The following is a 14,006-nucleotide window of genomic DNA, read 5'->3' on the forward strand; positions in this document are numbered from 1 at the left end:
CTTTTTTGTATATTTTACACATGTATATTTTATTTGATTCCATATATATATATATATATATATATATATATACACGTTATATATGATTCCTTTTTTAGAAAAACAGCAGGGGTGGGGACTAACATATAAAGATAGATAATACTTACATAAAAACAAAAAGCATTTATATTTGTTATTATCTATCTACATACACAAACACGTATTCTTAGTTATTTTAAAGATATAAATTATAATTTTAAAATAACCTAAAGTATTTCAACACACAATTTCCCTGTTTAATACTGTAAAGCTGCTTTGACACAATCTTCACTGTAAAAGCGCTAAACGGTATATATAAAATGGTGACTTGAATAAAATTCGTATTGAGTTTCCAGTAGATGGCGCCTAAGATACAAAATTGCATTTTTGTGTAGGCTAATCATTTTAATGAGCGTCAGGAGAGTTTCTGCCATCAGATTTAAACGTCTTTTAAAGAGCGACTTTTTATAATATCCAATAACACAATAAATAAGCACGTGTAGAGTGAAGTATAATCTTCAATAAAAATGTGTATTGGCACAAAATAATTATTTTGACAACAATCATTTTCCTTTAAGCCCAAGACAGGATGAATATGGCCTGCATTTCTTGACAAACCCAAAAGGTTAATAAACTTACTAAAATAAAAAAAATTAAAAGTGTTTAATGCATCAGTATGACTTATATTGCAATATAATGCGGCACAGCCCACTAATAATTATGACAAACAGAAAAAAACCCATTGTTTTACAACACAATCAAGTTCTAAAATAAGTCATAGTTATAACATAAAAATAAAATAGTCTGTGTATTACTGAAATCCTTGTTTTCTTTTTTTTATTATTATTTATCTATTATAAATAATGTCTTAATTATATTTATTGCATATGCTTGAATACTTCAATTTAAAGGCCTTCTAATAAAAATAATAATAAATCATTAGCTTACAGACAGTACAGTACAGTTAAATACAGTGTCTTTGCTGGCTGATAAAACTATTTTTCCAGTCATCCATAAATTGTTAACTGTCTTCATGTGCAGAGTAATGATGCATAACCACAGGACATAATGACATTATAATCAACATAGCATATTGATGATCTGTGTGCAAATAAGTGCAGCTTTAAGTCTTCTGAAATGTGTGTTTTTATGTGTTTTGTGTAGTTCAGGCGGTCAGTGGACTGTTTTGAATGTTAGTGAAGAGATTCATCCTTCAGCTGGTTTCAAGGTATGTCATTAAGTGCATGTGTTGAAGTGTCATCATGTGATTAAGTTTTGGATAAAATTTTAATTGAAGAACATCTGCTATGGGGGTTCACTTATGTCCATGCTTTGAGTCGCTGATTCTGGCAGCTAGTCTCCCAGCAGATACTGTCCATATGTCCAGTGCCACTAGATGGTCCTTAATTTAAGGACTTTAGAGAGAGCAGCTCTGGCACTGGAGTAGATGAGGTAGGAGCCATCGGTTGTGTTAAAATATTCCCAATCTCTGCAGCCATTGGTGGGCAGTCTGTGCACCGGGATAAACCCCTCATAACCCTGCCACCTGCAAAACACCCATTTATAATGTTTATAAAACATTTGGAAAGAATGCATTGCACTGTCAGATTGTCAATTTACTCAAAGTTGCAGTGTGTCATTTCAGAACTACTAGCAGTATCAAACAGAATTGCTGTCAACTTGTCAGGTACAGGACTGCCTGTTTATATATATACATTGGGGATCGAAAGTTTGGGCACCCCTTGCAGAATCTGTGAAAATATGAGTAATTTTAAAAAAATAAGACAGATCATACTAAATGCATGTTATATTTTATTTAGTGCTGTCCTGAGTAAGATATTGTACATAAAAGATATTAACATTTAGTCCACAAGACAAAAAAATTGCTGAAATTATTAAAATAACCCCACTCAAAAGTTTGGGAACCCTTGGTTCTTAATACTTTGTGTGGTCACCTGATAGTCCACGACTGTCTTTCTTTTTTGTGATGGTTGTGCATGAGTCCCTTGTTTGTTCTGAACAGTTAAACTGAGCAGCGTTCTTCAGAAAAATCTTCAAGGTCCTGCAGATTCTTCAGTTTTCCAGCATCTTTGTATATTTGAACCCTTTCCAGCAGTGACTGTATGATTTTGAGATGCATCTTATCACACTGAGGACATTTGAGGGACTCAAACACAACTATTTAAAAAGATTCAAACATTCACTGATGCTCCAGAAGGAAACAAGATGCATTAAGAGCTGGGGGGTGAAAACTTTTGAACACGATGAAGATGGCCAAATTTTTCTTATTTTGTTGAAAATAATTGTTTTCCATTTAGTTCTGCCCTTCGTAAGCAACAGAAGATACTTGTATGTTTCCCGGTACACAAATTAAGTACAATTTACCTTGATCTTCAAATTCCAAAAGTTTTCACCCCCCAGCTCTTAATGCATCTTGTTTCCTTCTGGAGCATCAGTGAATGTTTGAATCTTTTTAAATAGTTGTGTTTGAGTCCCTCAAATGTCCTCAGTCTGAAAAGATGTATCTCAAAATCATACAGTCACTGCTGGAAAGGGTTCAAATATGCAAAGATGCTGGAGAACTGAAGAATCTGCAGGACCTTGAAGATTTTTCTGAAGAACGCTGCTCAGTTAAACTGTTCAGAACAAACAAGGGACTCATGCACAACCATCACAAAACAGAAAGACAGCTGTGGATCATCAGGTAATAGAACACAGTATTAAGAACCAAGGGTTCCCAAACTTTTGAGTGGGGTTCTTTTGTCTTGTGGACTAAATGTTAATATCTTTTATGTACAATATCTTACTCAGGACAGTACTAAATAAAAAATAACGTGCATTTAGTATGATCTCTCTTATTTTTTGAAAACTACTCATATTTTCACAGATTCTGCAAGGGGTGCCCAAACTTTCGATCCCCACTGTATATATATATATATATATATATATATATATATATATATATATATATATATATATATATATATATATATATATATATATATATATATCATGGGAAAATTCTTTATTATTCGTCATTTAATTCAAAAAAGTTAACTTTCTTATATACTATAATCATTGCACACAAACTGAAATATTTCAAGAGTTTTTTTGTTTTAATTCTGATGGTTATGACTTACAGCTTAGGGAAATAAAAAAATCAGTATCTCATAAAATTTTATTATTTTCTCAAAGATCAATCAAAAAAGATTTACAAACCAGATCAAGATCTCTAAAGCAGGTTTAATTATGCACTCAATACTTGGTTGGGGCTCCTTTTGCATGATTTACTGATGAAATCAGCATCTCAATAAAGCTTGTCAGCAGATGGAAGCATAAAGTGCTCCAAAATCTCCTGGTAGATGGCTGCATTGACTTTGAACTTGATAAAACACAATGGAGCAACACCAGCAGACATCACAACACCCAAATCATTACTGACTGTAGAAACGTCACACTGGACTGTGGATTAGGTGTCTCTCCAGTCTTCCTCCAGACTCCAGACCTTGATTTCCAGATGAAATGCTATATTTACTTTCATCTGAAAAGAGGACTGTGGACTACTGAGCAACAGTTCAGATCTTTTTCTCCTTACCCCAGGCGAAATGCCTCTGAGTTTTTTTTTTTTTTTTTTTTTTTCTGGTTCAGGAGTGGCTTGGTTCTAGTAATGTGACCGCTGTAGCCCTTTTCTTGCAGACGTCTGAGTGTGGAGACTCTTGATGCACTGACTCCGGCTTCAGTCCACTCCTTGTGAAGCTCTTGAATCGGCTTTTCCTAACAATCTTCCCAAGGAAGTTGTCATCACTGCTGCTTGTGCACTTTTTCCTACCACACTTTTCCCTTCCAGTCAACTTTCTATGAATATATTTTGATACAGCACTCTGTGAATAGCCAGCCCTTTCAGCAATGACCTTCTGTGGCTTATCCTCTTTGCGGAGGGTGTTGATGATTGTCTTCTGGACAACTGTCAAGTCAGTAGTCTTTCACATAATTGTGGTTGCATGTTATAAACTAGCCCAAGAGGTAACCAGTAAATTTACAATTAAATTTACTGGGTACCTCTTTATTAATCAAACTAATCAAGTTCAAATCGGAACATTCAAATTTTTTGAGATACTGAAGCTGTAAGTATATATACACACACACACACACACACAAACACACTCACACACACACAGTATATATATATATATTATTTTTATTATTATTTATTTTATTTTTTGGTAACTAGCTGAAATAAAAATAAGTTTCTTTTTTTTTCACATTATATTTCAATTAATATTTGTTTTATTTAAAGCAGTAAAACATTTTATGGTTTTAGTTTTAGTTGACTAAAATAACCCTGGTGCAATACGAGAGCTGTACCTGTATATAACACTATTAAGAGAGTATGAGTTTCCATCGTAGGAGTTGGCGACCACCAGGAACTTGTCATCTCCCACTGTAAAATACTCCCAGTCCAAAGCACTGAAAGACCCAGACAACAACGTGTTCCTTAAATAAAAACCTTAAAACTGAAAAGTAAGGTTTTTTTCTAATGAAGAGCACACAATTCACCTGTTCGTTTCAATCTCCTGAAACTTGACGAAGGTCTGAGATGCCATGCTGAGCTCATAGATGGTGGAGTTGATGGAGTACAGAATCTTGCCCTCCTCCGTGAGCATCTGACTGTTGGCCACAGCCAAGAAGACCCTGTTTTCAATCTGGAACATCTCCCAGTCTATCGCCCCAAAGGTCTGAAAGAAATTCATGCTTTTACTCAGACAGGTGTACTTCCTCAAGTGACTGTAAAGACATTTATAATGGAATAATGTATAATTTATTACTGATCAAAAATGGTTTCAAAAACACTAAAAACTCAAAACTGATTTGCAGACCAGGGAACAAAGGGATGTGTATGTCCCTTTGCTGCTTCGATTGTGATGATGATCATGCAGAGAGATGATAAAATAACAGTTTCACTCACTGTAATGAACTGATAAGGCTGAAACATCCCTCCCAGCCAGATATAGATGGTAGAATCAATGACTGTAGATCTCCCATTGAAAGTGTTAGCGACTGCGAGAAAGGAATATGGGCCGATGGTGAAAAACTCCCAGTCGTAAGCACCAGTGGTGGGGATTGTCTGATTGACCTCAAAAAACTGAGTAACTGGGTTCCACTTGTAGATTACACTGTCAATGTTATGGTTTCTCTCTCCTGTGGACAAAAAAAAAATCAACATTTATGAGCCTGGAATCATTTCTTCAGCCTGATTTTAACACAGAAATGGTTCAGTTTGGATGGGTTCCAGCAGATGCAGGTGTATAGATGGGGCCTGTATGGTTATGAAGTGCTATGAAAGGTGTCTTTTATGCCTGTGTTTCCGCTTTGATCAATGCCAGAGGTGCACGTGAGAACATCACACAAACGGATGAGCATAGTGTGCTCTCGTAAGCGAATAGACATCAAGTGCAGAATCAAAGTGAACCACATAAACAAGGAGACCTTTTAGCCTTAAAAAGATTTCCTTGATGGTGTTTTTGTTCCGATTGTGTGCCTCAAAGACCATAGATTTGTATGAGATTTGTATGGAATTCAAGTTTAATCTTCTTTTAGAAATCATATAAATGAACTTCCTCCTCTTATTGTGCAGCAGATAAAACCTGTTGAGTTATACAATTTAAAAGGACAACAACAACGCCACACGAGATGACAGATGTGCAATGAGCTGTTCTGATAAACATTACCTTGCCTATGATTGGCCACCGCGAGGAAAGTTTCATCTTGAATGCTGAAAGCCTCCCAGTCACGAGCGCTGTGTGTGTTCAGTGTCTGATAGCGAATAAATTTCAGCTTCCTCGAGCTCCACTTATAGATCACAGACTGCTCCTGGTCTCCTGCATCCTTACTTCTGCAGTTAGCAACAACCAGGAACTTCTGTCACAGGAAAACGATTGTAAGAAAACATGTCAGCAGCTTCAGTAAATTAAAGGGTACTGTGATGAAAAACAGAATTAAATTGTAATGAGTTTTGTACTTCATAATTGTAGGTGCTTTCTGCATCTTCAGAGGCTTTTAATTATCCCGGACAGATTTCAAAGCTGTGCTGATGGGAATATTTTAATGAATTGACTAGCTCTGAACTTTAGTTTAATGGTGCACTGATTTATCTTTTAATAACTGGTCACTGGTGCAATTACAAAGCCTTCCACCCTCTATTTCACCTTAAATTGAACATGAATCATAATTTTATCTTAGACTTCCAAGAAGAAAAACATATGGATAATTGCACTGCAGGTATTAACAGAGTCCCATACGGCTTTCTAACTCTTGACTGTAATTATGCAGTAAGTTACGGTGAAGGGAAGCAGGAGGTGTCTGCTGTAAATTTTGGATACAGCATCAGACAAAATTAATTTATGTTATTATGCACATGTGATTTACAACATTAAAACTTGAGAGCCAAGTTTCCACCCCTTCTCCCACTTGAAAACCACATCAAAAATCACTCTAATGTGTAAAGAACAGCTGGGGATGAGCAAACAGACGTTCTTTACTCTGCACAATCTTCTGATAGTGGCCTAGCAGCTGTTCCACTTGGCAGACCCATCAATATCACAGGTTTCCTTTATACAACAGTTCGTTTCGGTCCTCAAATCTGAGTGGCTTAGCAACATTCCAAGAGTGCTGATGTACCAGTCCAACAGCACTAAGAGTTTTTACTGTTTGTATTACTCCGCTTGTCTATGTTTGCTTCAGATATACTGTAAGTCTTTGTATTAGAGGTGTGGATTTATTTAATCAGATATGCCAGTAGGTGATGAAAAATTGCAAAAAGTCTTTAAAAGTGATTCACCGAATCATTTACCAAATTGCTTCATTCAAGCAAACTGATTCGTTTAGGAATGAAACAAGAAATTGCCTTTCTGAGGGAGTCATTGAATTATTCACCCAACCAACTTGTAATTCATCCTGAATGCCACTACTAGGCTGTTTGCAGAGCAAAAATAGACAAATTAACCTACAATATGTTTACTCAAATGTAAGTTACTCCATGTTGACATTTTATTCAACACTCTTGCAGTTTAAATCTAGATTAAAGACCCATAATTTTTAGGCTGCATTAATTAGGTAAAACCGGAACCGGTAACATTTCCCATAACACCCGGTGTACTTGCTACATCATTAGAAGAATGGCATCTACGCTAATATTTGTCTGTTTCTCTCTTGTTCCGAGGTCACCGTGGCCACCAGATCCAGTCTGTATCCAGACCAGACGGTCACTGCAGTCACCCGGATCCAGTACATATCCAGACCAGATGGTGGATCAGCACCTAGAAAGGACCTCTACTGCCCTGAAAGACAGCGGAGACCAGGACAACTAGAGCCCCAGATACAGACCCCCTGTAAATACCTTGTCCCAGAGGACCACCAGGACAAGACCACAGGAAACAGATGATTCTTCTGCACAATCTGACTTTGCTGCAGCCTGGAATTGAACTACCCCCCCTTGCAGCTGTCGCCTCTGGCTTGCTTAGTTGGGGTCACTTCATCTACAGCGATATCATTGACTTGATTGCAAATAAATGCACAGACACTATTTCAACTGAACAGAGATGATATAATTGAATTCAGTAATGAACTGCCTTTAACTGTCATTTTGCATTAAGGACACACTGTTTTCCTAATGAATGTTGTTCAGTTGCTTTGACACAATGTATTTTGTTTAAAGCATTATATAAATAAAGATGACTTGACTTGACTTGACTATTCATTGTATAAAAGCAATATCACATTCTCCCAGTAGTCCACACGCACCTTTATGCCCACGGTGAAGTACTGCCATGCTTGTGCATCATAGGTGCTGATGTTTTGATATCGTTCAAACCTCCCATCTGTCCATTTGTAAATTCCTGATCCAAGGTTGGAATCACGGTTGGCGGTCGCCATGAAAAGTCCAACAGAAGTGATGTGGAAAACCTCAATGTCAAATGTCTCAGAGTTGGTAAATAAATCCTGGTGATCCTCCACGTAGTCCAGCTTCTCTTTCACTGCAGAGATGCAATTTGATAGTTAGATACCTGAGCGGTTATAAATAGAAGCTGCATTCATACAAATTACAGTTGCAAATTACGGTTACAAAATCACCCTGCAGCATATTGAGCCATGTAATCCCATCACAGAGAAACAGTCCTCTCTTCAGTGTGTTAAACCACAGCTGTCCCTCCTCTGAGTGTCCACAGGGAGGAATCACACCAGCAGTCACCCGAACCTCCGCCTCTGTGTCAAATAAACAGAGCTGTTCAGTTTCAGAAGTTATGCCATCAATATTAATGAACCCTATATAAACAGCTTCCACAGATGAATGGTAGGATTTATTATAGTTTTTACAATCTCTGAGATTCATTCTCAGAACATTTAACTCTGAATTATTTTCGACTGCTTTACCACAAAATACATTCAGTGACTACAAATTACATGAATGAAACAAAAACACAAAAACACAAAAACACAAAAACACAACCACCACCACCACAAGCCAACATGCACATTTTCATACTCCTTTCAAAACTGTTCAACTGAAGTTCTAAGCTGAACAAAACAGCTAACCTACATGTGTTGAAATATTTTTTATTAAATACTACCAAAACAATTAGATGTATCTAAATACCTACACAAGTGTTGTTTTTCAATTAGGTTATCATCTAGCCTACGCATTCTGAACGTTAAATGCTGTGCCAAAATGAAAGCTGGTAAGGAGATCTTTTTTGAAAAAAGCTCAAGTATTGAGAAATCTGTCTCACATAAAACTGTATGAATGTAATATATATTGAAGCCTAAGTCTGCCTACATTATATAAGGGTAAATAAAGCAAACATGGCCTCTCACTGCCCTGTGTCATGTCTCTCAACAGGCCCACAGTATAAAGCATAACAGAGAGCCCTGCACAACTGCACCCTGCTTTCAAACACCAGCACTTCTTCTGAGCCACAGAGAAACTCAAAGCACAAGGCTGTCAGTCAATGTCAGCAGATCAGTAACAGGCCTCTGAGATAGAGTTACTCACATCCCCATACAATCACAGACCTGTGTTTACAGCTAAAACACACAGCATTCCTAGAGGACGGACTCCTGCAGATTTAAAGACATCCTTAGTGGACATAACCTGCACAGAAACCAATCTATAACACCTGCACCTTTTTAAGATTAGCTTACATTTCGATTCTTACTGGTGAGACAAGTTTACAGGTTCAAAATATCAAGTTACTGAATGAAGACTTGCTAACACCTGCATGCAAATGGAAACCATACATGATATTGTGTTATCAAGGTGATACTCTACGTATGTGCCAGCGGAGTACGTTTAGTGATTACTGTGCATGCAGCCTATGATTCCAGTGTTAATGTTTTTGTAGTCTCACCATAAGGGTGGAGGGGAAGGTCAGTGGATGATGGTTTGATTGGCAGGTGTAAGAGGGCCTGAGGAACTGAGAGCACGGACAGCCGGGGCTCAGACGAGGGACAAATTTGTGAGGTAGCATCTGAACCAGGTAAAAAAACTAGCTGCCGTATCAGACCCTGCAAAAAAACAGTGGCATGAACTGATGCATTTAGATTTCATGTGCATTGGGAATCTTATTAAAATGCTAAAAGCCTTGAAATGAGTTTTGTACAGAAAATAGGCCGTTCCATCGTTTTCTGCTAGCAATGAAGAATGTGGAACCAGTTGTATCTAGATCATCAGGGAAAGGTCTTTCAAGCTCTCTGTTTGAGACAAAACAGGACATTTTAATGCAACAAAATTAGTTCAATACATAAATGTACAAATGTTTTCCCATTTTGACTCGAATATCATCTACAGCATCTAAAGAGAGTCTTACAGTTCTAGAGGTGTGCCACAGTCCACAGTGAGAATTGTGTAGCGTCCCGTCACTGCCAAGACCACAGTGTGCCAGCGGTTATCATCCAGCCCTACTGCCTTAAAAGTGATGCGTTTCCTGCTACCGTGACCCTTCTGTAGCAAGTGGAACTTGTTTTGGGACAGACGCAGGCCGAGGAGCAGCTCATCTGAATTGCCCTCCAACAGTGTGAAGATGTATTCACTCTTCTGCACATCAAAGAGTGAAGACTGATCACTATCGCCGTTCAGAAATCTACAGCATATTCTGAGGAAATGGCCTCTGAAAGTTCTTTGATGTTTTCAAACTTAAACTCAACAATATCTTTATCTTTTTTTGTTGTTGCTCTCACCTCAGGAGCCATCTGTGGGATTTTCAGTGTGACAACGATGGAGAACTCAGCGGGGAAGAAGAAACAGTTAATGAAGAGCTGAGAGGCAGGGAAGCTGAACAGCTGTGGAGATCCAGAAAACTGAAATCCACGAGCACCTCTGGACTGGACCATGCGTATCCCATCCTGAGCCCTGCCGGACACAGGAAGCACCCGGGACAGGAGGTCCAGTGGTAACAGATCTGCAAAAGAAACTCACATTAATTTATCATAACATTTTGAATGCGTTATACTGTTTGCTTTATGGGATTATGTGCATTCAGCAGCAATAATATACCACATTAATAAATAAATATACATGAAAAATTCATTTAAGCTGGAATTGCTTCATTATGTGAGAAAGAGACTGTAGTAATATAATAATAATAATAATAATAATAATAATAATAATAAAATATAGTGGACTCATGGCATCATGTATTAAAGATAAAATAATCACTTTATCCAATGTTTAAGTGAATAATATAGCCGACACCCTTACTTACTGGAGTTCCATAACTATTGAAGTCTCTCTCAAAGGACTTGGTGTGTGTGTGTGTGTGTGTGTGTGTGTTTGAGCAAAGCGGGAATTTCGACCAAAGCACTGTGAAGCAAGGGAGGGGGAGACTAAAAATCTTTCTAAACTTAAAATGCATTTTTGGCCCATTTGTGTTGTTTTACTACTTACACAATTGTTTAAAGTATAAAGCATTGTTATTTACAATACACAGCGTGGTTTTAATCATAATTTTAGGGGGGACAACCCTCAGATGGGGGGATTTATGACTATTGTAATATTTAATACTTTTTAGTTTGTAGTAATATTTCACAATATTTCTGTTTTACAGCATTTTAATCAAATAAATGTAGCCTTGGTAAAAATAAGAGAGTTTTTTTTTTATATATAATTATAAATTCCAACCCAGACTTTTGAGCACCATAACACTGTTTAATTGACTTACAGGATTCTATAAAATTATTTAGGGCATATAAACGAAAGATTCAAAGGGCAAGTGCTCTTGTTTTGATTCACTTCAGTAAATCAAAGAAGGAAATGGTTAGAGTGAAGAACACTTTATGGATCATATTTCAAAGACAGCAAAGCAAAAGGCATTTTGGAAAGCAAACAGTGCTTTTCAAAATACCTCACATTTAGATATACAGCTCAGTGATTTCAGGATGCTGGTACAGATTACACTTCAGATGCAGTGGGTCTGTAGCTGAATTACACATCTTGAGCTGCTGATTCTGATACTGTAACTCGTACTGGTAGAATATTCATTTCAATTCTACAATACCCTCAACTTGAGGAAATTTTTGAAAGAACAGAGACATTTTAGACACATAAGCTGTTCAGCATTGTTGACTATTAACAAACTCAGCAAAGCGTGTGTGAAAAGCCTTGCCATGTTTTATTCTTTAGGCTATTTTATTCTGCTTGGATAATGTTACCATAACAGTTGCTTATCTTGTTATTAGATCTGCATCTGCCTGTGATTAGATTTAGTTAGAAGTAAAACTAAATCTATTCCTGTTACATTATAAGCCCCTTTATGATTTTAATGTTGTGATGAGATGAAAAATGAGAGAGGCAGTAATGCCATAAACATCTGGTTTGATGTTTTATCACAGCTTTTTGGATTCTCTCCAATATAATATCAATTGTATCAGGTGTTCTGGCCATTTTGTGCTTGCCCTGTCCTGGGACCATATCATATTTTCAAAGAGTTTATTCAATAAAAGCAATGATAACGAGATGAATTGTGTACGATGTTCTGTTTCCACATAGTGTCACTAACAAGTGTAATTTGCTGAAGACACTTTTGTTGATGTTCTGACAAGGTTCTCTCAAAGTTATGAACAACTTCGGTTCAGATTTATTTCTAATGATGATCTCAACAAAATATTCTTTATATTATCCACAGAATGATTTTCTTTTAAAATATTTTAGTTCAACATTCATCTAACATTTTTATGTTTCATAATGTCCATAATGTTTGCAAAATAATAAAATGAAATGTTTTCTTAACATTAATGCGTAAACGAGAAAAAATTATTTCAAGAACTGTACATTTTGAACATTCAGAGTATTTTCAGAAATAATATTTTCATAACTTAATGGGAATGCAAGCAAATGCTCTTAGAACAGATATTTGTTAGCTAGGTCCGTCAAGCAACAGTTGTTACAAACCAAGTATACATAGTTTAGAAATGGCCCCTAATTGTCATTCTACGGAGCATGACGTCTTTCAAATGAAACCACTGTACAACACCAGAGTGTTTTACATCAGCACCTGGCAACCACATCTAATCTGTGTCTTCTTTTACACTTACATCCCACTGGGAAACAAGATATTCAGAGTGGCTTATCCTGTCCAAGTATATAACCAAAAAAAAGAAAAAAGAATAGCGTATAACGTGACAGTAAGAACTGATTGACATTGTCTGAATTACAAGAGCTGTTTTTTTTTCCTCCCATGACCGTCTACCTTTATTTAGTTTTCCGAAATGGTTTACTGAACATAAAGCCCATAATCCAATGGCAATTCGGTAGAAAATCTGCAATAATTATAAAGGATAACAAGACTCACATAGTGTCTTTAACAAAGGGGACAAGCTGTGACTGAGACTAGACTTTTTCCAAATAAAAATTTAAAAATGTAGAAAAAAAAAACGCTTATCATGAATTATTCTTCCATAAATTGCTTCTAACGTGTTTGTTTATAGCTGTATATATGTTAAATCAGCAAGTAGGCCTGACCTGTGCAAGGTCTCCATGGTCCAGATTGGCAGGTGATGATCCAGGAGAGGAGCACACAGGCCAGCAGCAGCAGCTCCGACATCAGGGTCTCCACTCTCTCTGCTCCATTCACACACAGCCAGAAACAAAGTGATTCTCAAAGCCCAGAGACCATCCTTACATCCCAACACAACAAATCACTGTGAGGATGAGAAGATGTCCAGGTAACAGCTGAGGTGTCACTCGATTAAACTGGCATCTTACTCACTCCTGAAGATGCTGCTGTCCTCTGATGTCCTTTTTTTATTATTTTAATAAGCATTACAATGAATGCATGATCAAGCAATGCAGAATACAATGCCAATGCATTTTGCGTTATCAAAGCCAAACTTCTTTTGTTCAAGAGAGTCTATCAGAACTCCATGGCTGTGAAGAACTTCCTCCTTGAACAGTGTCCGGCTGAGGTCTCTCTGCTTTGCTGTACATGTCAGTGTGCTATGAAGGGGAGTGTAAACTTCACCTGTGAGTTATGAACAGGGAGAGGTGTTTTACCCCACAGACATTTAAATGAGAATAAGTCAGCTGTAGAAGGGAGGGGTCGACGTTAAAGAGAGGGATAGGTGGGGTGAGTGAAACACACAGGAGAGAGAGAGAGAGAGAGAGAGAGAGAGGCTTTTTCCAGCTCTTATCTCATGTCTTCAAGGTGTCGTGAGGAATTCCCCAGAGTCTTACATGTATGTGTGTGTGTCAGGTTGCTCTTGTTCTAAACTGCATTGCTCGTTTCGATGGGTGTGATGAGCACCATACCCTGAGGACCCCTTGTCAAGGAAATCTCCCTTCAGTCAATCGTTTCCTCACCTGCATCTCAACCCATCAACCTGTGTCTTCAACAACACCCATGTGGCTGGCTGGAGGGGAAACAAGCGCTGGATAAACAAATGTTTACAAGGAAATACTGTTAACATTCTTCTAATTTGATAAACACATAATGCTCAGT

The 14,006-nt window shown here is 37.3% G+C and overlaps 1 protein-coding gene across 1 annotated transcript; it reads right to left on the bottom strand.

Moving 5' to 3' along the window:
* Positions 1 to 941: 941 nt before the first annotated feature.
* Positions 942 to 13,606, bottom strand: tspearb (thrombospondin-type laminin G domain and EAR repeats b). The gene is made up of 12 exons (XM_026272181.1): positions 13,031 to 13,606; positions 10,252 to 10,472; positions 9,882 to 10,108; positions 9,675 to 9,765; positions 9,423 to 9,579; positions 8,149 to 8,280; positions 7,819 to 8,051; positions 5,748 to 5,937; positions 4,985 to 5,217; positions 4,576 to 4,754; positions 4,384 to 4,485; positions 942 to 1,564 (listed from the first exon to the last, which is right to left on the bottom strand). The coding sequence occupies exons 1-12, from the start codon at positions 13,110 to 13,112 to the stop codon at positions 1,411 to 1,413; spliced, it is 2,001 nt and encodes a 666-aa protein (XP_026127966.1). The 5' UTR covers positions 13,113 to 13,606; the 3' UTR covers positions 942 to 1,410.
* Positions 13,607 to 14,006: the final 400 nt, after the last annotated feature.

Source organism: Carassius auratus, chromosome 9, assembly GCF_003368295.1.
Source record: "Carassius auratus strain Wakin chromosome 9, ASM336829v1, whole genome shotgun sequence".
NCBI classification, from domain to species: Eukaryota; Metazoa; Chordata; class Actinopteri; order Cypriniformes; family Cyprinidae; genus Carassius; species Carassius auratus.

Excerpts from the sequence above, each read along its gene's own strand:
- tspearb (XM_026272181.1), bottom strand. The coding sequence starts at position 13,112 with ATGTCGGAGCTGCTGCTGCTGGCCTGTGTGCTCCTCTCCTGGATCATC. Across the intron at positions 10,109-10,251 it reads TCCCACAGATGGCTCCTGAG|AAGAGTGAATACATCTTCAC; the intron begins GTGAGAGCAACA and ends TTTGATGTGCAG. Across the intron at positions 9,580-9,674 it reads GATGGAACGGCCTATTTTCT|GGTCTGATACGGCAGCTAGT; the intron begins GTACAAAACTCA and ends GTTTTTTTGCAG.